This window comes from Phaenicophaeus curvirostris, chromosome 17 (assembly GCF_032191515.1).
Source record: "Phaenicophaeus curvirostris isolate KB17595 chromosome 17, BPBGC_Pcur_1.0, whole genome shotgun sequence".
NCBI classification, from domain to species: domain Eukaryota; kingdom Metazoa; phylum Chordata; class Aves; order Cuculiformes; family Cuculidae; genus Phaenicophaeus; species Phaenicophaeus curvirostris.
This window is the reverse complement of record NC_091408.1, coordinates 9284614-9308620: the sequence shown is the minus strand read 5'-3', so window position 1 is coordinate 9308620 and position 24007 is coordinate 9284614. Positions and strand designations below refer to the sequence as shown.

At 43.9% G+C, this 24007-nt stretch overlaps 2 protein-coding genes across 2 annotated transcripts in view; both read left to right on the top strand.

Moving 5' to 3' along the window:
- Nucleotides 1-24007, top strand: part of PPIL2 (peptidylprolyl isomerase like 2) — a 158047-nt gene that overhangs the window by 616 nt on the left and 133424 nt on the right. The window lies entirely within an intron of this gene.
- On the top strand, nucleotides 8451-11092 carry CLDN5 (claudin 5). Its single transcript, XM_069871118.1, has one exon. It carries the CDS (start codon nucleotides 8469-8471, stop codon nucleotides 9117-9119), a length of 651 nt encoding a protein of 216 aa, XP_069727219.1. The 5' UTR covers nucleotides 8451-8468; the 3' UTR covers nucleotides 9120-11092.

Here is a 24007-nt window from a genome sequence, read left to right as displayed (position 1 = left end):
CAGCAGCCAATCTTTGACTCACAGTGTTGAACACCAAGAAGCGTGTTTCTGTTTTGCCTGAATCTCCATCCTTTAGGCAAACAGGGCTGCAGCTCATAACAGGAAAACGTGGAAGTGAACCAAGCGCCGCTGAAGGCTGGCTGGCATTATTCACCACCTCACATTGTGCTCCCGTTATCAACCATGCTGTGATGGGATCTGAGTGAGAACAAGATAAAGGCAACGAAAGCTCAACTGAGTTCGGTTCCCTAGGACAAAGTGTAATGTTATAGTACAATGTGATGTCACACACTTCTTTCTTGGGGGAGTTAAAAGATGGGATTTCAGACTTATTTAACCAATGCAGGTCTTATTTTAAATTACTTCATGATATCCATATAGGTGTTCTGTACTATTGCCAAAGGAACAACAGCGGCGGTTTTTCTTTCTTCCTTTCACTACGTTGGAACACTGGGACACACGGACTGTTTCACACACATAAACTGCCATTACAAATAGGGGTATCTGTCCGCAGCAGGGAGGTTGGAGCTGGATGATCTTTGAGGTCCTTTCCAACCCAAACCATTCTATGATTCCATGACATAGCTATTTAGCACTAGTAGAAATCACAAGATTAGCATGAACAATACCAAACTCCAGACTTGCACCACCAGAGCCTAGTGGGAGTTAGTGCTTTCCCATGACTGTCACTCCTTTCCCTTGGGAGGATTTAATGCAATGAGTGAAACATTCTCCAGAAATCTCAAATGCCTCCTTACTGAGGCACACCAGTCATTTCCCCAAATCATGGCTGAATCAGAGGGCTGACCAGTCACAAGGAATCGTCAGGGAAGCCACAGCCCACCTAAAACTGTCCCGTTATGCCACAAACCAACAAAAGGAAGGGCACTGCAGATAAGAGCAAAGGTCACTTCTAGCAGTGCCCTGCCTCCACTGTGCCCACCAGCAGATGCTCAGGGAGAGATAAAAGCAGGATCACGTCCGTATATCCGCCCAGCTTCCGGCAATCTGGAGCTCAGCAGCTTCCTGAGCCAGAAGTTTTATCTTGACAGTTTTCTCTTCCATGAATTTTTCTCCTTGCTTTTTGAACCCATCTGAACTTTTGGCATGAAAGAGCATCCTGCAACAATGAGTCTTACAGCACATTACACACTTGGTGAAAACATACTTCTGTCGCTCTTGAAACCTGTTATGAGACTTGTTATGAAACCACGGTGTGCAGAATCACCGGTGGCAGAACTAGGACAATTTGTGCATGTAACTGAGAAATGATGCATTGCAAAACCCCACAGAGCATGCATGGCCACAAACGAGGTGCTTCATATTTGCTGTCTCACACTGGTGTTAGCAGGGGCACCAGAGACAGAATCCCAGGGTTGAAGAGCACCATCCCGCTTAAATGGTTAAACAGCCTAGAAATGGTAATTCAGTGAGCGGCAGCCTGACTGCGAATCACTCATTCCCATAATTATTATTTCTGAAATAATTTTGTTTTATTCTTCCCTTAGAAGCTCAAAAGCCTTTTATAAAAGTTCCGGCTACATCTAGGTTTACATTCCCTAAGCACAATTAGAGCCCTTCCTTGAATTCAACTCTTAACTTTTTCTTAGCAAGTCAGAAATACCTCATCCATTCAGCAAAATACATTACGTGTCTTTGTTGTGCTCCTTAACAGCGAAAATGGTATGATACTGATTGTAATGAAACAAATACCATCACATAACTGAAACCTGAATTGAGTTTTGAACCCTACGATGTTCCTTAGCATTATTTCTATTAAATTAAAACAAAATAGAAGATATGCTGCTTAGACAAAATAAAACCATCTCTTATCAGTAAGGAGATCCTTTTTAACTTGATTTTCTTTCAACTAAGTCTGTTTCTCACATAGCTGAATATTTGGAAATTAAGCCTAAAATTATGTGTGATCACTGTAACAGCTGAGCGATGAGAGCAACGCTGGGAGCCACTAAGCACCTTGAACTCTCTCAGTCCTCCCTGGAGATAAAATCACTCAAGTCATGATTAAACAACTTATTATTAGGCATATGCATAAATCTTCATATCTGTCAGATTTATGTTTGTGTTTGATTCAGAATGTTTGTGTACACTCTGTTAAATTAGAGTCCATGGCTCCAGGGTCAAACCTTTCAGAAATAAATACTGCAGAGTTGCAAGCTCTGGATGACATTGTTTTTAAGGGAGTACCAGAAAAATAGGCAGAATATCGGATATCGTCACTTAGATATTTCCTCAGCTAATTTTTAGTGTTTGGGTGTGGTGATAGACAGAAATTTAAGGGTGAACTTCCCGATCTCAGTTCGTATTTGGTAAACTGGTGATTTGATCAAAATACTCCTCTGTGTAGTGCTTTATCTTATGGAATCTCTAATAAGGCGAACGACACTGATGTCTCAGTCTTCGCTGGTTTTGCAGACTTGCTGCACTGGGAGTCAGAGCTGTCAGATCCACTGAAAGCCAGTCTCACTGCAAGCCCTTCCAAAGACAGCAACTCAGAGCTGAGCGCTGGCAGGAGACGAACAGGAAGCCAGTATCTGAGGATACACCAGGATTTATTGACACAAGCTACTTTACAAGTTATTTAGTAATCCAGAAGAAAATCTGCAACAGATAAGTATTTTCCCTTGCTGCCAGAAAAAGGAATGCATTTTTAGCAACGGACTTCAGGAGACGAGGTTTGCGTGTGAATTATAGCAGTCTCAGAGGAACACAAGCGTTTCTTTTGCATTTGCAAGCGCACACCCCCCACCCACCCCCCTCCCCCATTTTTGAGGTGCTAATAATGGCAGTGAAGAAGCAATAGAAGAATCTAAACAATTTCTCTGGAATAATAGGTATTTTTATCTTTTCACTAGAAACAGCCATCCTTCCCCTGCCTGGAAACCAGCTGCACTTTTAAGAAGAGAATCAGGATTGACAAAACAGATGACTACTATTCCCAAAACCACCACTGCTGAGAATTAGTCACTCCTGTAGTCGGAGGAGGTGTCCCAAACCTCTCATATATTCTCAGGAATGCAAATTTCCTGGGACACAAGGGCAGTGGGATCGATTTCCCATCACCAGCCCTGAACAGTTTTCAGTCACTTCATGGTCATGTCCTTATTAATAATTTTCAACATCTGCAATGTATATTTAAAACAATGGCATTTCTCCTTGCTGACGCTGTTCTTTACAAAATGACAATTACATGGGAAAGAGATCTAGCAGGATCCTGGTACACCACAATCCATGGAAGGAGGCTAACTTTGGAAGAGGACAAAATTAAACTACAGTTCTGATAGGAAACGAGACAGAATGGACCCTTAGGCACGACACAATGTATATTTCCTATAGCGTTTCCCTTGCCTGTCCAAGCTTTAATACGTTCTCAAGAGCAGCCCATAACATTAAAGAGAAATATTTGAAGTGACATGGCTTAAACACACATTCAGTGCAATCTCCAGGTGAGTGGGATTATCGGGTTGTTTAGGTGCTTAACAACAGACAGGAAAGGGACGTTGTTCATCACATTAACTGTCCCAAAATGTCGTTAACATAGGGTTAGGGCTGTCCAGTGACACCACAGTATCCTCATAAAGCCAAATCCAGAGCATGAGGTGCTGAAGCTCACCAGCGCAGCCCAGCTGGTTTAGCAGCAGTGTCTGGGAATGTTCCCATCAGGAGGGTGCTTCAACAAGACATAAGGGTATGAAGATCAGTTCCAACAGAGAGGAAGATTCAAACGCTGATCCAGAGGTTTGAGTGTAGAGGAAATCGAGCAGGGAGGTGTGAAATTCAGTTCTAATGACTGTTTATCACAACTCATTTTCTCTTGATGTGGAATTATGTGACTGGCAGGCAGGTCACAAAAAAAGCCCAGGCAGAAGGTGTGGGTAAAGAGCAGGGACTGATACAGGGCTAGGGCATCTTTGGGAAAGGATATACAGAAGCAAATATATGAAGGCTGGAAGCAAACTGGTAGCCTTTCACTGTTTTTCCAACTGCATATGTTTCCTTCCTTTCTTCTACATGAGTCTTGTCACGTCATCTCTGAGGGGAAACAGTGGCGTGGAGAACAGTGGCGTGGGCATCTGTTTCTCAATCCCAAAAGGCAGTAGCAACACATGTACTAAAAAAGGTGTCGGGTCCTACGTTATTAGCACAAGTCACAGAGCATTACTGGTCCCTCTTGCAAAATCCTGGTTCTGCTTTTAAATCATTCATTGCTTCTCTTTGTTCAAAAGATGAACTAAAAGTGGAAGTGATCATTTCATGTGAACCATTTCAGTTTATTTCGAAAAGAAATGATCCTGAGTTAAATTTTATGGTGAAATTGTGCACTTTCATTTTGCAACAACCTACTCATTTGACACGGACTCATTCCTGTGTGCCAGTCTTCCAATGTGTCATGCTGGTCTTAAGACACAGAGGCATTGCTGACATTCAAGAACTTCATGGAGACCTGTCTTTTGGTGAAGGTGGTGTGTGCACTCAAGCTCCAATTACATCTCTTCTCTTGGCAAAGAGAGTTGCATTATAAATGATAATTTAGGAAGGAGTGATCTTCACTGAGAAAATACGAGCTTTCTAAATAAAGAGCAGCCCCTGACTAACACCTCTGGATCTGTAAATCTCCTTGGCTGTATTTCAGCACTAATTAGAAGGCAACATACAGCACAAAATCTATCCCTAATAGGATTCCTGATTCTTCACCTTTGCTTTTGTCTGGTCACTGGGCTTTTCATTCATTTTCTGACTCATACTCTCTTATTCATGCAAACAATACTGGGTTTGTGCATAAGCTTGCTACCATTCTCCCCTCTGTCTTCCAGATGCTTAACATTTTAGGGGTGAGAAGGAGCAGAAGCACGTAGGGAAAGGACACTCAAGTTAAACCGAGCTTGCTCCACAGACTACTTTCAGGTCCCAAAAGGCAAATCAATCTAAACATTGCTAGGGGGGCTGCTGTGGGGCTGAGCAAAGCCCTAGGAAGGCTGGAGGGCTGGGCACAGTAGTTCTGCACCATGGTATGAGGTGCCTACACCAGGACAAGCAATGTTGGTAGGAGCCTGGAGCCCCCTTAGCAGCCCTCCCGGTAACTCTGTGCCTGGTATTTGTCCTGATTACATCAGGAAAAGAGTGAAAACACAATCACCTCTAATCCCAAAGCCCCTTTTGCTATGGTATGGCTTCTGTGCAATTGTTCTCAGCTTGAATACCACTTCCGCCCATTTTTGCAGGCTGCAAAGCCCCCCGGCGCATCCCCCCTGGAATAATTAAATAAATATGTAGCTGGGGCAGTAACAGATGTGATGACATAATTGGTCAGTTGTTAATGATTTACTTTGCTGCAAGAACATCATGCCTTTGAATTGAAAGGTTCCAGACTTTACCAGCAAGGATTTGATCTAGTAAGTAGTGATTTCTTTACTTAACATCCCAAGAAAAACATCATGCTGATTTATGTTTCCTTTTAAGAAATTAGAATAATTTAATTTCTGGGAGTATAAATTAATTCCTTGTGTTGTGACATTGACACCATCACAAGGTGCTGAAGCTGCTGGGGCCCTTGGACAGCTGCACCAGCCAAGTCACCAGGGCCAGCAGCGCAGCGAGCACCTCAAACCAATGGTTCACGAAGGGTTGTCTATGCAACAGACTTTCAGGATCAGGGAATAGAGTCATAAAAACTGAAGCTGTTGCTAGTAGCTGGGATAAAAGCTAATACCTGGGCTAAGGAAAAGAAACAAACAGACTAAGGTGAAATACAAGGAATGGCAATGCCTCTAGACAGAAAGGCTGTCTTGCCCTGTGATTACCAAGCATGATTTCCCCGGAGAAATAATTGTCTTGGATTAAGTGATTTGTAGGAATCAGTTGCCCGGTAACAGGTACAAGGGAAGGTGGGGTAAAGGCTGCAGAGGGAACACAAGCCATGCACTGGGCTCCGTTCTCAGCCTGAAGCCCTGGGCAGCTGTGCCATGAATGCCTGCTGGACGGCACAACAACACACAGAAGCCAGTTATCGGAGGAAATTTGGAGTTCCGTGCTCCCAGGCAAGTGGCAAGGGTGGGGCTTTCCTGTGCTTATGGGCTAAGATAACTGGCATTTCTCCCCCCTTTTTTAATTGTTCTTCTGTGCTGTTTTCTATATAATCATAATTATCATCATAAATACAGATGTTATGCAGTTTCAGCCTGTGTTCTGGGTTCCTTCCTGTTCACCCCGAGACAGAGCTGTCTCTGTGGCTGGTTCTTTCGCACATTCTCCTCTCTCTGACACCAGGGACTTTTCTGTGTGATGGTAAGCAGCCCTGGTTTGACAGACTGCACAGCCCCAGTCACACATTCCTCCTGGACTCGCACACTGGAATTTGCAGTTTTGAATAATTGAAGTAAACTGTATGTATTTCATATACAGCTGGAAGAGGAGATAACTCCTCTTAACTCTGTTTTCCAGGCCACCTCTGTTAGGAAGACATTTTCCATGCTAGAGATGTTTACAGCTCCTCAGGCAGAGATAATCAATGGGAGGCTGCAGCCGTCGTGTTGGCATGTCCATATTGTGATGGTCCACAAGCTGCTGATGTTCTTCTGCCTCTTTTTTGGGTGCCTTTTCTGCCTTTTTGGGGGGCAGATGTTTGTCTTCTGCTTGGAAAAAGAAGAAGTGAAGGGCCACATCCAGTGTGCTGTGACCTCATTGCCACCTTCCTGTTGCCAGCGCTTGGGTCCTGTGCAGAAGAGTCACCAGGATGCAAGCAAGGAATTGCTCAGCATGAACCCATCCGTCACGTCTGCAGCTGTCGATGTGGGTGATTCCTTTAACCTCTACTCGCCATCACTGCTGCTTCACACAGGGACTTTTCCATTCATATTGCATTCATATCAATCTTAATATTCCCATCACAAATCTCTGCAGGGCACACTACATGCTGTAAATTACTGTACGACAGAGAAAACTGCTTACATCGAGGCAGGAAATGTGTAATTTTTAGTTCTGTAATCTCCTCTACACTGAGGGGACACTCTGGGCTAACCGAAACCAAGGCCAAACCAGTTCAAAAGTCAGCATGTGCATAACTTTCCATTTTATCTAAAACACCTAAATTTATTTAAGATAAAACTAATCCCAGGTTAAATCAGAACAAGCCTTTTTCAGGCCACCCTGCGACAAGACACTGGCTGGCATCTTCCCCTGAGGCAGCAGTGGGGGGGTCTGCTCCGTTTCTGCTGCAGCTGTGACAGCAGCAGCGATTGCACCGTCACCACTCTCATCACCCAGGGGCTCTGAGCTGCCGCTGGCTGCACGGCTGCTCCAAAGTTACTATTCAAGAACAATCCCAGAGGCCAGCAGTCCATGAAGAGACTGTAGCAATTACAATATCTGTGTGGCCTGAAAACTCTTGCAAACCCACTCTTTTGGATACAGGCACTTAACCCGCTGATGAACCATAAAGATTTGAAACGTTCTTGAGCAATTAAAACAGTAAAATGAAGATTGAAGTGTTTGAGGCAACATATTTGAATGGAATGCCTTGCTCTAGGCTCCAAAACCAAAACAAACAGGAGTTTGATGTCTGGTGCAAGCTAATTGCGATTATTCTTCCTGGACTGAACTAAGACATTAGGAAAAAATTTTTCACAGAGAGGGTCACTGGGCACTGGCAGAGGCTGCCCAGGGAGGGGGTTGAGTCACCTTCCCTGGAGGGGTTTAAGGCATGGGTGGACAAGGCGCTGAGGGACATGGGTTAGTGATTGATGGGAATGGTTGGACTCGATGATCCAGTGATCTGGTGATTCTATGAAGAACCTGACTGTTACTACTGACAGACGATGTGCAGATCCTGTAGTCGAATCTGTTCCATGTTTAGGGTGGTGCTTGCTTACTCTTTGCCATCTCAGCGTGCCAGAGAAGGATGTCAGCACATTCCGTTTTGGGAAACGATGCTCTGGCCATACATCAACCCCAGTGCTTGAACTTGCAGCTCAGAAAGCCAGCAGGACGCAGCTGGGCACCCAAATAGCTTCTCCCAGGCTGGCAGAGGCCAGACACGCATCCTCTTGGATGAGGTGCTCAGGGATGTGGTTTAGTGATTGATAGGAACGGTTGGACTCGATGATCCAGTGGGTCCTTTCCAGGCTAGTGATTCTATGATTCTATGATCACCGGGATACCCACAGCTCCCTGAGTGCCCAGCTTGATCAGCAATAGGAAACACGCGGCTAACGGCACTAAAAGGGCAAAGCTCGGCGGCCGCGGTCCAGGAGGAGACGCCTCCAGCCCCGCTCTCTCCCGGGAGCCGCTGCCGCAGCCGGGGGGCACGAAGGCCGGTGCCCGAGGGGTTCCCCCCCGGCGGAGGGGCCGGGCCAGGCGCGGGGGCGGGCGGTGGGAGGGCGCCCGGCGTCTCCTCAAATAGCGGAGCGCGGGGAGCCGGCGGGGCAGCCGCACGGGAGCAGCGGGGCAGGATGAGCTCGGCGGCGGTGGAGATCCTGGGGCTGGGGCTGGGCATCCTGGGCTGGGTCGGGGTGATCCTGGCCTGCGGGCTGCCCATGTGGCAGGTGTCGGCCTTCATCGACGTGAACATCGTGGTGGCGCAGACCATCTGGGAAGGGCTGTGGATGAACTGCGTGGTGCAGAGCACGGGGCAGATGCAGTGCAAGGTGTACGACTCCATCCTGGCGCTGCCGGCCGAGGTGCAGGCGGGACGGGCGCTCACCGTCATCGTGGCGCTGCTGGGGCTGGTGGCCTTGATGGTCACCGTGGTGGGCGCCCAGTGCACCAACTGCATCCGTCCCGGCAAGATGAAATCCCGTATCGTCATCGCCGGCGGGGCCATCTACATCCTCTGCGGAGTCCTGGTCCTTATCCCTCTTTGCTGGTTCGCCAACATCGTCATCAGCGACTTCTACGACCCCACGGTGCCGTCGTCCAAGAAGCGGGAGATGGGGGCCGCGCTCTACATCGGCTGGGCGGCCACGGCCCTGCTGCTCTTTGGGGGCTGCCTCATCTGCTGCTGCTCCTGCTCCCAGCGCGACGAGACCTCCTTCCCCGTCAAGTACTCGGCGCCGCGGCGGCCCACGTCCAACGGCGAGTACGACAAGAAGAACTATGTCTGAGCGGGCAGGCTGGCTCCCTGGTGGCACAGATGGACGGCTGCCAGCTTTACTGGGAGCCTCTCTGTGAGCAGCAGCGCTCTCCTGCCTCGAGACCCTTCTGAACAGCCCGTGAAGCAGCAGCCCCAGTTACTGACCACTCTTTTGGGGTGATGGGGGGCTCCGAGGGGCCTGGGAGAGCTGCAGCTGCTGGGATGCCCTGTCTGTGCTCCACCACTGCTGCCTGCCTGGCCCCCGCCGCAGCACCCTGACCGTGAGAGCTGTGAGTACTCTGCCCCTGCTCCTGCTGCCGGTGCCTCCCAGGGCACTGCCAGGCTGTTGGGACCAGGCTGATGGTGTGTGCTGTCACCGAGGAGCAGCGTCCCTTCTCCCTTGTCTCTCCTGAGATCCTGCATCTTGGCTGTGCCTGCTGGACTTCCACTGGTCAGGGGGGCTTGTTCTTCTCTTCAGGCAACTAAAGTAGGGCTTCTGTCTAAACCCTGACACTAACCTTGATCCTTAATCCCGCGGGCAAATTTCTGTTTGGGGAAGGGTATTTGATTTTCTCCACTTGTTTCAGGCCCTCCTAAGGAGCGTGTGGGTTGATGTGTTTTGAAAGTTGTTGTCATTTAGTGGAATACAAAGCAGGTTACACTAGGCTGCCCCTTAAGGTTCCTTATCCCTTCTTCATCAGCTTCTGTTCTGTTTTTACTTGAATATGAACTCAGTGCCAGCATTATTGAAGAACTGGATTCAGAGACCTGGAAGATCTCTGTGTGTCCTGGCTCGAGTGGGGCATCCCTCTGCATCCTCTCATCTGCACTACAGGAGACTGGGAACATGAAAATTGCCCTGGATTCTGGTGGCCGGGGTACGGATGGCTTTCATGGCCTTCTTGCTGGGCCCCCCTTGCTGCCAGTTTTGAATCGTATATTCAGTCGGACATGCACTTGATTGGCTCCAACCATAACTTTGTTAACGCGTGCTTTCCTTCATTTAACAAATCAGACAAAGAAATTGCTGGAGGTATTTTCACAAATATCTTGACTGAGACTCTGCACAGGGGAGTCAGGAGTTGTGAAGTTGTGGCTCTCACACTTCTTGGCTCCTTCATACTGCCCTGGTCACACTGTGCAGACTGGAAGGAACATGCCCTGAGCAACTTAACTCATTTTCTGAGCTCAACACCTGCTGAACTTCATCACAGCATGCAATACTAGCCTACATCATTCCCTTTTATACTGCAGGGAAAAACATTTTTAAAGGAGGGGCTAAGGGTTGTGTGACACTCTTCCTTGCGGATTACTTGTACTTCTAAATCAGCACAGAATTCTGCTATACACCATGGCAGCATCTGTATCACCGTAAGGAGATTTCTGCCAAGAGTTAGTGAGGAAACATGGTGTTTGTATCCCTCAGAGCCCAATGCTGTGATCTCCTGGGTCCCTCACAACCACGCAGCGATACGGCGCACACCCAGCCTGAGCATTAACTCCTAACAGTTTCTGATTACACCGAGACTTACGAACTAACAATAGCTGTGGGTTTGTGACAGCTTGACATCGACTGTGTTCATGCTTTGCTTAGCAGATGTAAAACCCCAGCAGTATCAGTGCATTCACAGACCTTAATGGGAGACTAAGGCCTTGCCCCTGCAAGTATTGATGCTGAATATTGAGCACACGATTTACCCTTTTGAAGATAACTGCTTTCATTTTTTTTAAACACATACATTGCAGGGTCTGAGCCCATCAAACAATACAAAAGCAGAGCAATATGTCTAGAATTAGTTTTGTTCTATCAAGAGGTGCAGTTCTTATACATTTAAATAAAAGCTATAATATTGTTGTTATGATGTGATATATAGTTTTGGTACAAGAATGAAATATTTTGTATTTCATCGTTGCAACTTTTTTTTTAAACAGTGTAACCTTGTAAACTGTAAATGTATTTAAATGCATATATTTTGCAAGAAATCTACCAAAGTTGGCTTGTTACCTGGTTTGGTGCCTTTATTTGTTTCATGGTTACTTTATTTTTATCTTAAATTATAATGTCCAACTCTATTTGTCACTCAGCCCACGGACACACTGCACCTGCACTCAGCCCTCTTGTGTCTAGCAAATAAGTCAACAGCTATTAGCCCAAATTCCCTTTTTTCTCAAATTCAAGACTGACAAAACAAGCCTACCGACTGGCACACCTGCAGGTGTTCTTACTGTAGAGCCTTCAGCAGTGCTGCAGGATCTAGGCTCTGACCAGAAGGTTGAATCTTTCTGGGCAGTCATCGCTGGCATTTAAAATCAAACCAAAATGTGTGTCTTGGTGAGGGGGAGGGAAACCCACACCTTAGAAGGGAAATTTGTTTAACAAGCCAAACTTCTTGATACGTAGCTTTGTGTCACAGCAGGGCTGGATCCACTTACAATGAAAATCTGAAACACTGACACAATCAGACCTCTTGGAAGAAGCCAGCGCTGTGTGCGTGCTGGTAGATACAGTCTCATCCTACCAGAACTCCTTGATCATGGAAGGTTTCACCCAGGTCAGCGCCTAACAACACTGGCGTTTGTTAAAAATGTTCTTATATTTAGTCTCATCCTTCAGTATTACTTGTTGCTGTGCTTTAAAAAACAACCCAAGGGAACGCTGTTACTGATCTCACTGGCTTCAGGGTAAAAGTCTAGGTTGTTTTTCGCAAGGGTTTGTTTTCCAAGAGCAAATACCTAGTCCTGAACTTCAGGACTAGGAAGTGCTCAGGGTCAGGCCTGAACCTCATCCCACTGAGAAGAGGAATTTATAGCACTTGTTTACTATTTTTGTTTTGTATTTATGGTTTCATATAAAAATAAAACCATCTAAACCAATCCCTGAGTAGGGTTACTGTTTTGTGTGAAAAGCACTGGACGGTTTGGGCTCAAGAAGGTGGAGGTTGCCCAAAGGGCACCCTGCAGCCAGGCTGCCTGTGGGGTCCCCTCTGGGAAACAGGCGCTTCCCTCTAAGCCCTTTAGCTCTCGGCTGCAGTCCCAGATAAAAGAGCAAGTAGCAGCGGTTGGTCTTGTGCTGTGAGCACGTTAGGAAGTGGACTGTCAGTCCCAACTATTTTGAGAACAGCTCTGAGCATGAAGCTCTCTAAGCTTTCAATTCCTTCATGTTAAAACTAAAAAAATCCCACTGCAGCTTGGATCAGCCCCAACCTGACCTGATACCCTAATCCTTTCTGCCACCCAGTTTTTTAAAAAGTGCATTCAAACTGGGGAAAAACGTTTTCACAGATGCATCTGAGCAGAACCTGTGAAAGAAATGGCTGTTAAAGGAAAGTGTAGAGGCTAATTGCTAGAGGGGAAATCTGCCCAAGTTCCTGGACTGCCGGGGAGGTCTTTCAATATTTGTAAGATTTTTTTTTTCAAGATTTTCAAGCTTTTCTGAACAAACTGTTGCTTTAAAAATGAAGAAAAAACATCTTCAAAGACTTAATTTTGCAGCATTCTTGCCAGCTTGGTTGAGATTAACAAAAGCTCCGTGCCACTCTCCTATTGCTATGCACATGCTGAGCTGGAAACAGGGTGTCTGCCGGCTTGGCCTTTGTCCTGCTAAATGAACCATTTCATAGTTATGAATTTGGAAGTAACCTGTGGTTCATACCCTACAAATCTGGTTAGATCCTGTCTGTGCAAAGAAGGGAAATGCACCGGACAGAGGGAAAAGGAAGCTCAAGCAGTCACGTTTGCTGCAGGATGTTTAAGGAAATATTTCCTTTTCCTGCACAAAGATGTTTGTTGGGCATCTGTTCTTTGGAACATACGGAAACATACTCTTGGAATGAGAAACCAGTGAAACTCTGGGGTTTTGTTTATAAATCTATTCCCTGATCAAGCATTATACATGGAATTTGTTCTTTTTCTCTGGCCATCTTTGAAACCATAAATGCAGGTAAATTGTCTCTTATACCTACTTTCCTCAGACTGAGACTGAGCCATACATCTGTAATGCTAACTGAAAATCCTGCCTGCAGAAGCTATGTGCCTCATACAAGTGCCATATTAATGTAATATTCAGCAAGATATTCACACAATATCCAGCATCAGATGATACCCGCATACTTCTTTTGTTTTGCGTACTAAAGAAAATAATAAATTAAGTACATGGGTTTGAGCATTTCCTTTTGTAAGCCTGCCTGGTAAGACACAGCAAATGTTTCTGGTGTATTAGATCAAACAGGAGAGAGCATGCGAATTTTCTTTTCAGGTCAAATACTCCATTTGTTTTACCTGTAGACTGATGGTGATAGGATAAATCCTTCCAAAAGCAGAGCCTCAAGGGTGCCTCACATTTATATATTGGAAGTAACTGAGTTCTAGTGTTCTTATTTTGGTCAGATGTTTGAGTATGTGTCTCTGTGTGTGCGTGACTGCTCTAAATTGTTCCTTGCTGATTCTCTGCAGGAAGGGCCTGTTTCTCTAGAAAACCCCTTCTTCTTCTTACCACAACCTTCAGTTACAAGAAAAGGACCATTTCAACAACTGTGTCACTAATATAACCTTCCATGGCAATAATAAGGCTTTATAGTTGCTTGGATACGCAAGGCTTGTTTCATCTTTTCTTTTTCTTAAACTCAGATGGAGACATTCTGCCATCAATCCATTCAGCAGTGTCCTTTGTTTGTGGCATCGTTTACAACACTGAGCTTCTCCCTCCTTCCAAAGCTCATGACGTGCTTCAACGCAAAATCTGGCACGGAAAGGTAGTGAGTAACAAGACTAATGTGGAAGCACGTGTGTTACGTCGAAGGCACCTGCCCAGGGCTAGTCCCAGCCTTCTCATCATACCCAACTCCAGCAGCATCCTGGCTACTCTTACTTTGCCCTGAAGCAGGGCTTTGCCTCACCAAGACTGGCATCTACTGTTTAGGTTGCCGATTACCCCTGGACACTCCTGATACAGAGGGTGTGCCAAGCTTATCCCATAGAAACTCCAAAGGAATCGTTGCAACTAATTATATGTGTCATGACCTTGATTACTTCAATGCACAGACATGAACATCTTCTCTGCCCTTTATTCATACATGCGCACTCAGGGAGATTCATGTAGTCCTTTACAAGTCTGTAAAATAAATGCTGTATTGTACAGCTGTATTTTACAGACCCTTGAATGGGTAGATCCTATAACCACTCTCACCAGGACCACTTAAATGAGCTGGGGATGATGGGGGAGCATAGCACAAGTTTTACCAATTATAATGTAAAAATTCCCATCAGTAAGAGTCCGTTTTAAAAGCTCTGTAGAAAAATGAGTATATCAATGAGCTGGGATGTTAAGCAGCCTGGATATAACTAACTGATGCATTTACTGGACTACTGGATTGAGCTTCTTGTTTTGGGAGCAATGGGATCATACAGCATGGGGAACTGTACACAATGATATGCTTAAACCAGAAGAAGAGTGACCCTTGCAACTGTTATCTAGCTGGCTTGGTTTCAACCTGCAGAAGAAAGTGAAACACACCTCATTCCATCAACAACAGAGTTGTCAATAAGACCTAGCAATCTCATGACCTTAATGTAAATAAAGAGTAGACCTCCAACACCCAGGACAGAAGAGCACACAAGGACTTTGACCCACTAAAAAAACAGGCAGAAAACAAAATAAGCCACGTCTTGTACTATGTTCCCACTCTGGAGCAAACTTGTACTTCAATTAATTGCCCCCTGTTACGCTCGTACATAACTCATTAGCATTAATGGTACTTGTGATCAGAACACTTCCACAGAAGGTTAAACCTTAGGAGAATTTGGGCCTGGGCACAAGAAAGATGACCCAGGAAAGAAAAATAGGCACTCCTTGACAAGAGCATATGTGAAATCTCAAAATGGTATGATCCAGTTTCAATACAGCTTCACATATTTGAAGGACTGGGGGGAAAAAAACCAACAACCACAATTCTTATCAGCTCTAACAAGTGCCTAGCACGGCAGAATTCTTGCTTTATGTATATTTTTAGATTACTCTTCCAGTTATAGTGTCTGTCCTTTCTGTATATCTTTTGTTAGAATTAGGATATCTGCTGCAGCAGCCTGGATAACCTTTAGCCTGAGCTACAAAACATTTAACGGTTTCCAATTATAACAGCAATCTTTCATTCTATAATACAAATAAACTCAAGTGTTATCTCACCCTAGAAGACTCACATGAATACGCAATGACTGCAGAATGATTTCACCATTTTTTTCTCTATAATTTCCTGCTATTATTTCATTGGAGGAGACTGCCAAGATCCCAGCACCATAATATGTTTCACTGTTTACATCTATGTTATTTTTGTTATTCTGTTGACATTTAAAAATGTTGACATGCAAGACTAAAGTTCTAAAGATTTAACATCTACTCTGAACTCCACTGTGTTATTGGACTCCTAAATTATTTTTCAGCTCTCCTGTTTTCTCTTTGATTTTATTGTTTTATCCAGCTGAGAATGTCTACGTGTCCCACTACCTTCCAGTTTTAGAAAAGTCTTATCTCCCACAGGTTTTATAAGCAGCATACACCATCGAAGAGGAGTTTCTGTTGTCCCAAAAGGTATAAGACGCATTAATTAGCTTTTCAGAAATATGGAAATAGTTCCTGTATAAATATGACCTTAGTATACCATAGGAATGTGGACTGAGCACCATTTTAGAGAAAAAGTTAGTTCCATTGGGAAGGATAGCAAGAGGCTAAACAAAGGCATTGCTAAAAAGGTTGTTCTGCAACAACAGATATTGGGTTTTCCCAGAAGCCAGTATCATACTAAGAGCGTAGGAGTAAAACGCTGTTATTTGGATAATATGGAAAAGAGACCTCTTGTCTACTTGGGGTTATTAATGACCACAACTATTCAAGACAACCATATCATCGTTACGGTGTCCCTCCTAAAAGCAAAGCTATTATCCATGGCATCCTGCCCAGATTCCTCCAGAGCCGATTACATTCTTTATAACCTGCACTTTCAGTCTGGTACAGCAATCTTGACTCCATACCTGGATGGCTGCGTGGACTTGTTTCACGCTCTGAAGCGGTTACTGCTCTCTGTCCTAAACAATCCCTTTGTCCCCTACCTCTCTCACAAGATTGTAGCTTTCCCTTGCTTGTTGTCTGCAAGATGTATTCACAGCCTTGCAGAAATGGCCCTTTGGCAGATTGCTCCTCTGGTGTGTATGAAACAAACCTACCATAAAGGCAGGGTGGGAGGGGGAGGTAAACTTTAAGATGTTTTTTCTCCCTTTACAGTGTTAAAGTATGAGCCATGCCACAATACGTAATTGATAATTTCAGTTTCAGTATCAGTTGGTGCACAGGAATTGGTATTATGAGGGAAAAGGCAAACTGCAATCCTTCTCTTCAGCTGATATGTCTTAGACCTGTCCTGATCTGATACTGTGTTTTGTCCCTTCTGTCAGGAAAGGACAGAGATGGGCACATCAGGCACAGGTGCAGGTCAAGCACCTCAACAACCCTGGAAAAATCTAGAGCCACAAGAATGAACAAAGCTGCAGAGAAGGCTCCAGATAGAACTGAAGAAGAAGCATCTCAGAAATGACATGGCAGCAAGCAAAGCACACAAAGGATGAAACCCAGTGGAACAGGCATGTCACAGATCAGCCACATGGTCCAGTCCCCTCCCTTGCACTGGCATAAGTGGTGTGAGGAGCAGACTGGTTAAGGAGACTGAGCTGGTTGAGAACAGAAAAAAAAAACAATGGTTTTCCTTGTCTAGCCACATCTCACTGCTCCACACAGTGACAAGGGCAGGCAGGACGCAAGAGCATTTACACTGCTGTGAAACTTCATTTTTTGACCTTGCAAGTGAGTCTGAAACAAACAGAAGGGTCTTAAGTTCAATGAATAAAAAGAAAAAGACATAATGAAAGTGCTTTATAATTAGCAAAGGTGGAATTAGATACCACCTCGCTGTAGGTGATATCCAAATGGAGTGAAACTTTCCCCTGAGGTGTCAGGGAAAATACAGACATTGTACACTGAGAAATGGTTAACAGAAATAAGAGTCTGGAAATGGAAATGAACATACCTCGGGCAGAAGCAAAAACTAAAGAGTTCAATTAAGTTACAGTGTAGGACTAAAATTAATCTGTTCCAAAAACCCCAGAATTCCCGACCTGTACACATCAGTTACACCTGTGCACATCGGGTAGTGCATGTCCTGGACAGCGAGAGGTCTGCAAGGCTGATCTCGGCAGCGTACGAATTTTTTGTTCTAAAACCAGAAGTATACAATTAATGAGTATTGGACACCGGATACAAACCAGCACAAGTTACTAAATATAGATTGCATCCGATGAGACTTGATACTGCTCATCTAATAACTAATTGATCTGTCACAGTGATGTCCTTTTGGGTCTCCCTGGCCCTCTCTCTAATATCCACCCTACTGAAGGGAGAAGGTGAGGCAAGGAAGAAATAAAAACAGTTTGAGGTTTAAGGAAATAGAAGACCACAAAAAATGTGCTGATTAACAGAAAAATGAGGGGTCATTGCATTTTTTTCCTTAGGGCTGTAATCAGGGAGGAGGAGGAGTAGAGATCCTTAAGTAGTTTCTGCCAAGTCAATACAGTATTCTTGGAGCCATGTGCATTATTGCTATCTTTGAAAGGTTGAGACAAGATACCCTTTCTAAAAAGGAAACATTTATTGGTTATTTGGAGATAGTGGATCTGAAGAGTAAGCACATATATAGGTACGTGGGGACTAGTCAGAATGGGACACTGGCCAAGCACACAAACAATGTCTACATTTACTGGCAAAAAGTCTCTATGAAGAGCATAGAGCTGAGAGTTTAGTAGAAAATATGAGGGAAAAAAGAGATAAGTTCTGGAGAAAAACAACGCTGGCATCAGCGTCTAACAATTCCAAACAGAAACTTCTCTTCCAAACAGGTCTTGTTGGCTCCTACCACTCATTTGTGCAGAGATGAGGATTTTCAGATGGGGTAGATGGCCCCTGTGCAGCTGTGCTACATTTCATTCCCCCTTTTGTTGCGGTGACACTTCAGTGAGACACACTCCCATATCCTACTGCCTTTCCTTCGTTATTCACAGCAGAACCTTTCACTTAGCATTTCTAATAGCACCGTGTAGAGCTGTCGTTTCAGGAAATGCCTGGCTGTATTCACTGCTAAATCAAGCAGGAGTCGTGCTGGCAATTCAAGGAACACCTCATCAGAGGGAAAAAAGCAATTGCTGCTGAGCTATTGTTTTCCATTTCATTTCACACACTCAAAAGAGCTCTGCTGACCACCCAGTGGGTGCCCTGAAACACAGATTCCAGGACACTTTCCTGAGCTAGAAAGGCAAAACGGATTTATTGCTCACCCTCTATTGTTACTCAGTCTCTCTTTTCCTGCTAGTTCTTTATTTTCTATTTTTGTACTTCACCCTGTCATTTTCAGTCTTTTTCAGGCTCCCTTCTCAGTTTTGTACAGAGCAGTCAGAAAACGTCCCCTTAACAGAGCGCGCTCTGCTCAGGGAGGTTGCTGAGGGGATATTCTACAATAGGAGCCAGCAAGACTGAGTCAGAATTCAGTAGCTTTAGCAAAGAAAAAGCGTCACATAGAGGATATGTTTGTTGAGTTATTGTTCTAACTATTCCAACCTTAACACTGATATCAGCTAATCTCCTACATGGCTACACTGCAAGTGGAACCAGCTGAAACAACAATCCTCTTCCCCTTCTTCATGTTCATGCAGCAGCACACACTAGGTTTGCAAAGCAGGTAATCATACACCAACACCCTATCTAAGCAAATGCTGGGCTTGTGGGTGTGAACAAACTGCAGCCAAACAACAGGATAAAGAACTCTAAACGCTCAGGGAGATCCAGACCTCCAGTAGGAAGAATGGGAGGCAGCTGAGCTTAACTTTAGCAACAGATAATGTGTAGGTAGAAAAATCTCACTGGGAGAGAGAACAAGCAGGCAGAGGGGAAAAACTGCGGGATGGTTTGGCTTTTCTCTACCTCAGGCTGTTTTAGGGGGACAATATTTCCCTCTCTAGAACAGACATGTCTGGGAGCTTCCACCAGTGCTTTACAATATGCACTTGAAGGTCTTGAACTGATTGTGTTTAATTGTTCGAACTGTAACTTTTAAGACAGTCCTGGAATAGTGCTGCTCTGATGGCGAACACTCACAGAGTGACAGTAACCCTAGGGGGTCATGGATTTTGCTGCCAACAGCTAGAAATAAAGAACCACCTACTGGTCTGTATTTTTAAAATACAAAAACTTTCCAGCCATTAAGATTTTTGCAAGTGAGAAAGTAAAGCTAGAAATGACGGATACTGCCTTTAAAGTCTTGAACTTCCCAAGCAAGAGATCACTAGTAGTGTTCAGTGCTGAACCGATCCAGGACTAAAGTTACTTGAATCATCAGTTATAGGTAAAATTAAACCTGGATAGTGATTTAACCTACTAAGCAATGAATATCTGATTGAGGCAGTCAAACATGGACAGTGTAAAGGCAAGGAACAACCTCCAGGTCTCTTTAGGAGGCAGTTACTCTGAGGCAGTGGAGCACATTGTTCCTAAAGTCAGATTTGCCACCATCCCTTCAGAGCTTCATCCTGCAAGCTACCCCAGCTCTAACCGTGTGACCCCTCTACAGGTGTCCTGTTTCTGGTAACAGCAGGTACAAAACAACGGTATCTTAAAAGCACCAGTGGTTTCTCACCATCATCCTTTGAAACAAAATAACTGAAAATATTCATAAAGTAGGAAAACATTATAAGATAAATCACTTCCTCCTAATATTAAAAATACTCAGTGCTGATTAGACCTATTTAGGCAGTGTTTTAAAAATACACACTAAGTGTCTTTTTGGTTCTTTGAATGTAAAGTCCTATTTATTCCTCACTCTCCTGAAATGCTTTATCAGAACCTTACTCATGACAAAAGAGATTTTCCCAAGGCACAGAAGGGAGTCACGTCTTTCTACATCTCCATTTATTCTAGTCTGTATCAATTTGAAAATTAACTTATTTGGAGCCAAAAGTCATTTTTCCTTCCAGTTCTGGAATGCTATGTGTAACATAATATACAAATCTTTAGCAAAACAATAATCCCTTAAAATGAGCTACCACATCAAATATTCAGGCAGATTGCTAGCAGCAGTTGCCATAAAACAGCATAAGAACCTAACGTGTATTCTACAGTCCTGTTATTTGAGTCTTGAGTTACTATGACAGTGTTGAAAGGAAATCCCATTTTACATGCCCAGTCCTTATAGGCTATTGATCCAGTTAGGCCTGCAGATCAGACAGGAGAGAATTATTAACGGCATACTTATTTCAGGAGTCCCTTGGTGACTTCTTTCAGCAGATAAAAACGTACCAAGAGCTGAATGCCCCTGTGAATTCTTTCCAATTCAATGGCAGGTGCCTCCGATTTTCCACTGACATGCTGCAAATGAATGATTAAATGAAAGTAAATTCCACTGAGCTAAACAGTGGAAAGAGACACCAACACCACAGGGACTGAAAAACCAGACAAGCTGTATCAACGAGAAAGGGTGACTTGAAGAGCTTTAACCAGTTAAAAAGACAGCACTTCTTTTTGCAAGGAGACACTACCTTTTTTACAAGGGCCAGGAAGGTAAATTGAATATGGTTCTGAAGAGAAAGCAAAGAACTCAGTATCACAGTACTTATCTAATGCAGATATCCTAGTTAACATCAGGAAATAGCCAGAGAAATCATCTGTAGTTCTTAAACAAATGGCAAAGACTTCAGAGGGGAGTATTTTCAGACTGGGAAATATGAAACCCCCCAGATCTCTTAATAAAATAAACCCATATCCAGCAGTGGAAGGAACTCTATTGTGATACGGCTTGTGTAGTTTAGCTCATGAGTCATGATTTGCCTTGCCCACAACCTCCTATATGGAAGCTCTCTACAGAGACCTCAATTTTAATTCTGATTTAAGGATGTCCTCCAAGCCTTCAGCTCATTGAGAACAGCACACAGCAGCCACTCTTCTCAGCACTTGGTTGTGATATCAAATTACTAGACAACTCTTTGTCTTCATCTCTTAATTATTGAGATCTTGCCACTGTACTGCTGGGATACACGAGTCAGTAACAGGTAGCGAACCAAAGTAACAAGTGCTAGGGGAGCCATCCAGCAGGCACAGCCTTGAGGGGCAGAAGAAATAAAGATTCCATCACAGCAGCAGGGACTGGGAAACCTACATTCTCTGCTCTCTGTCTGACCCAGGACTGTCATGAAGTGATGTACAATGGAGTAAAAGATCTCTTGCCTATTTCAAATGTGTTTGGCCGTTGTCTTTCTTCTCTTACTCTGTCCCTTTCTCAATGACAAAAAGCAAAACTCAAATGCTTGAAGAGAAGGGGAGTTCAGTTTGAAGAACAAGCTCACGTAATTTTCTTTCCCTAGTGAAAGTTTTGTAATACTTCCTGCTAAGAAAGTGTTTATAACCCAAATGCTTGTTCATAAAGGTGGCACTGTATAGCTCCACCCTGGGCAGCATTTTTAGCTTAGTTCTTGAAACTGATCCAAAGGGAACTTTCAGTACCACCTTGAAGCCAACAATGGCAATGCGAGAGCCAAGAGGGACTTCCGTTTTTCCCCTTAAAGAACCAAACATTTCAGCGCTTTCTTTCTCTCTGACAAGCCAGACTTACTCACAAAGTAGCTTTCAGAGGAATGTTTTCAAGAATATTCCTTCTCTGAGGGAATCAAAACCATCGTGACCGGCAGGCACATATATTATATCAGCCATCAAAAGATGCTCTCATGTATATGGCTAAAAAAACCCAGCGATAATATGGACACGTATTATGAGTCACAAGTGATTGGTGATTAAATTGTCAGGTGGGTACAGAGGAGCTGTCAAAAGAGCAAAGTGAGTATTTAGTTATTAAAGATAGGGGCAGAGAAGAGCCAACACTATTACGGTGTTGCATAGACTGGTACACTCACGTCTCTAATATCGTGTGTAGTTTTTGTTCTCCTCTGTCTGAAAATAACTTAGAGAAGAGTAACAATGGTAATCAAGATACAGAACAGCTCCTGTAGAGCAAAATGAGGCTGCTGTTCTTCAGACTGTCAAGATGAGAGAATATGAGAGCATATTCTCTGTGGAGAATATGAAAAAGGTTTACAAAACAATGAGCATACAGAAGCGTGGGGACTAGAGGGCTTCACAGAAGCCAATGACTGGCAAGCTGAGATAGACTAAAAAGTCATAGTTTTTCATACAATTCCTAGCTAGGTTGCAGCTCTACTCACTACAGATGATTGCACAGGGTAGGATTGTACAGGATTCAGGAGGAAGTTATCCAGGCTGACAGGTAACCACTGACAGTTATCAAATACCCAAAACCCATGAAATCACATCTGGATCAGGATGCCCTTGAGCAGGAGGGCTGGGGGAGTACTTATCTTCCAATGTGGAAGGAAGCATCATGTGCAATTGCTTTGTTTCTATACTCTTCCCTAGCACCTGCTTTTGACATTATTGAGGTCAAGAGACTGATTGAACACCACACTGGTCTCCCCTCCTGGCTATTATTATCATGTTTAAAGATTTATAGACCCAGTAGCTCATTCACACTAAGCAGTTGTACCACTTTCTCGTTTTAATGTTTTTAAAAGAAACAGTAAAGGAAGTAAGAATTAATTTCTTCTCACTGTGCATACTCGATGTTGTGAAGTACAACACTTGTGGGGAATAGGATTCACTTTAATTCCAATCAAATGAGGTCTTTGCTGTACATTTTAATTATGCCTATATTTATGGCCCCAGAAAGAAAATGGCAATGAATCAGAGTGCAGGAATGGCATCACTTAGTCAGCTCGTTCAGCTACTTCAGCACTTTGGTATTTAAGGATTTTCATTATTTTATTTTCTTAAAAAACTAAAACATTTTAAAGGATTTGTTTCATACTTTTATTATTCTCTAAAACAGATTAGCAGCAGCAGAAATAATTTAAAGAGCTGATTTGTGAGGGTACTATTACAGCAAGCAAACACAGCAGAGAAAAAGGTTACTGCAGCTCAAATATAATCCTTCGGGAATGTTTCTATTTGTATTCAGACGTGGCTAGGTGGAATGTCACCATACATCTAAGAGGGTAAGCCGATTTCTTAGTGCTCAAACTATTTATTTTAAAATTACTCGTTAGAGCCACATTTTCTTTTTGGGCAAATAAATCAAAAGCATAATAATCTCTTCATGAAAAGATGTCTGAGTTCTTGGCACAGAGTCTCTGTCCAGCACTTGGCTGCACAAAGTGACTGCTTTAACTAACCTACACAAGAGTTCCAGTGAGCCACACAAACCACCAGTTCCCTGCTGCTGACCTGAGCTGCTTTCATACCCCCGACACTGGGCACTCCACAAGGATTCTCCAAGTAACAGTAACATATTCACCTACAAACTCTATAGCATAGCTTATTCTATGTAAGGAATCTCTGATACCATTTTCCATACTGCACAACGTTGACATGTGAATGCTTCATTTATTGGAAAAGACTTCTCCAGGTTCCTGCACAGATGTAATAACTTTCTTTTTACATAGTATTCAGCATTCCTGACTGATTGGGGGCCACATGTGGATGGCCCTGGGAGCAGTTTAACGGCTGATCAATTCTCAAATTTGCAAAATTCTTGGAACCTCCATTAGAACTTGGGAAAAACAGAACCTTAACAAACACCAGACCCCAAAAAGCATTAAAGGAGGGACAAGGGAAGTTTATTATCCATGTGATAAATCCACAGCTTTGATCTTACACATCTGTTCAGAGGACAAAGAACCTGCCAGTAAAGCAATTGCCAACACTTCCTAGCATAAAAACGAGCTCTCATTTTTCATGTACACGATGCAATGAACTGAAGCTAAAGG

Coding starts and splice junctions, on each gene's coding strand:
- CLDN5 (XM_069871118.1), top strand. CDS start 8,469: ATGAGCTCGGCGGCGGTGGAGATCCTGGGGCTGGGGCTGGGCATCCTG.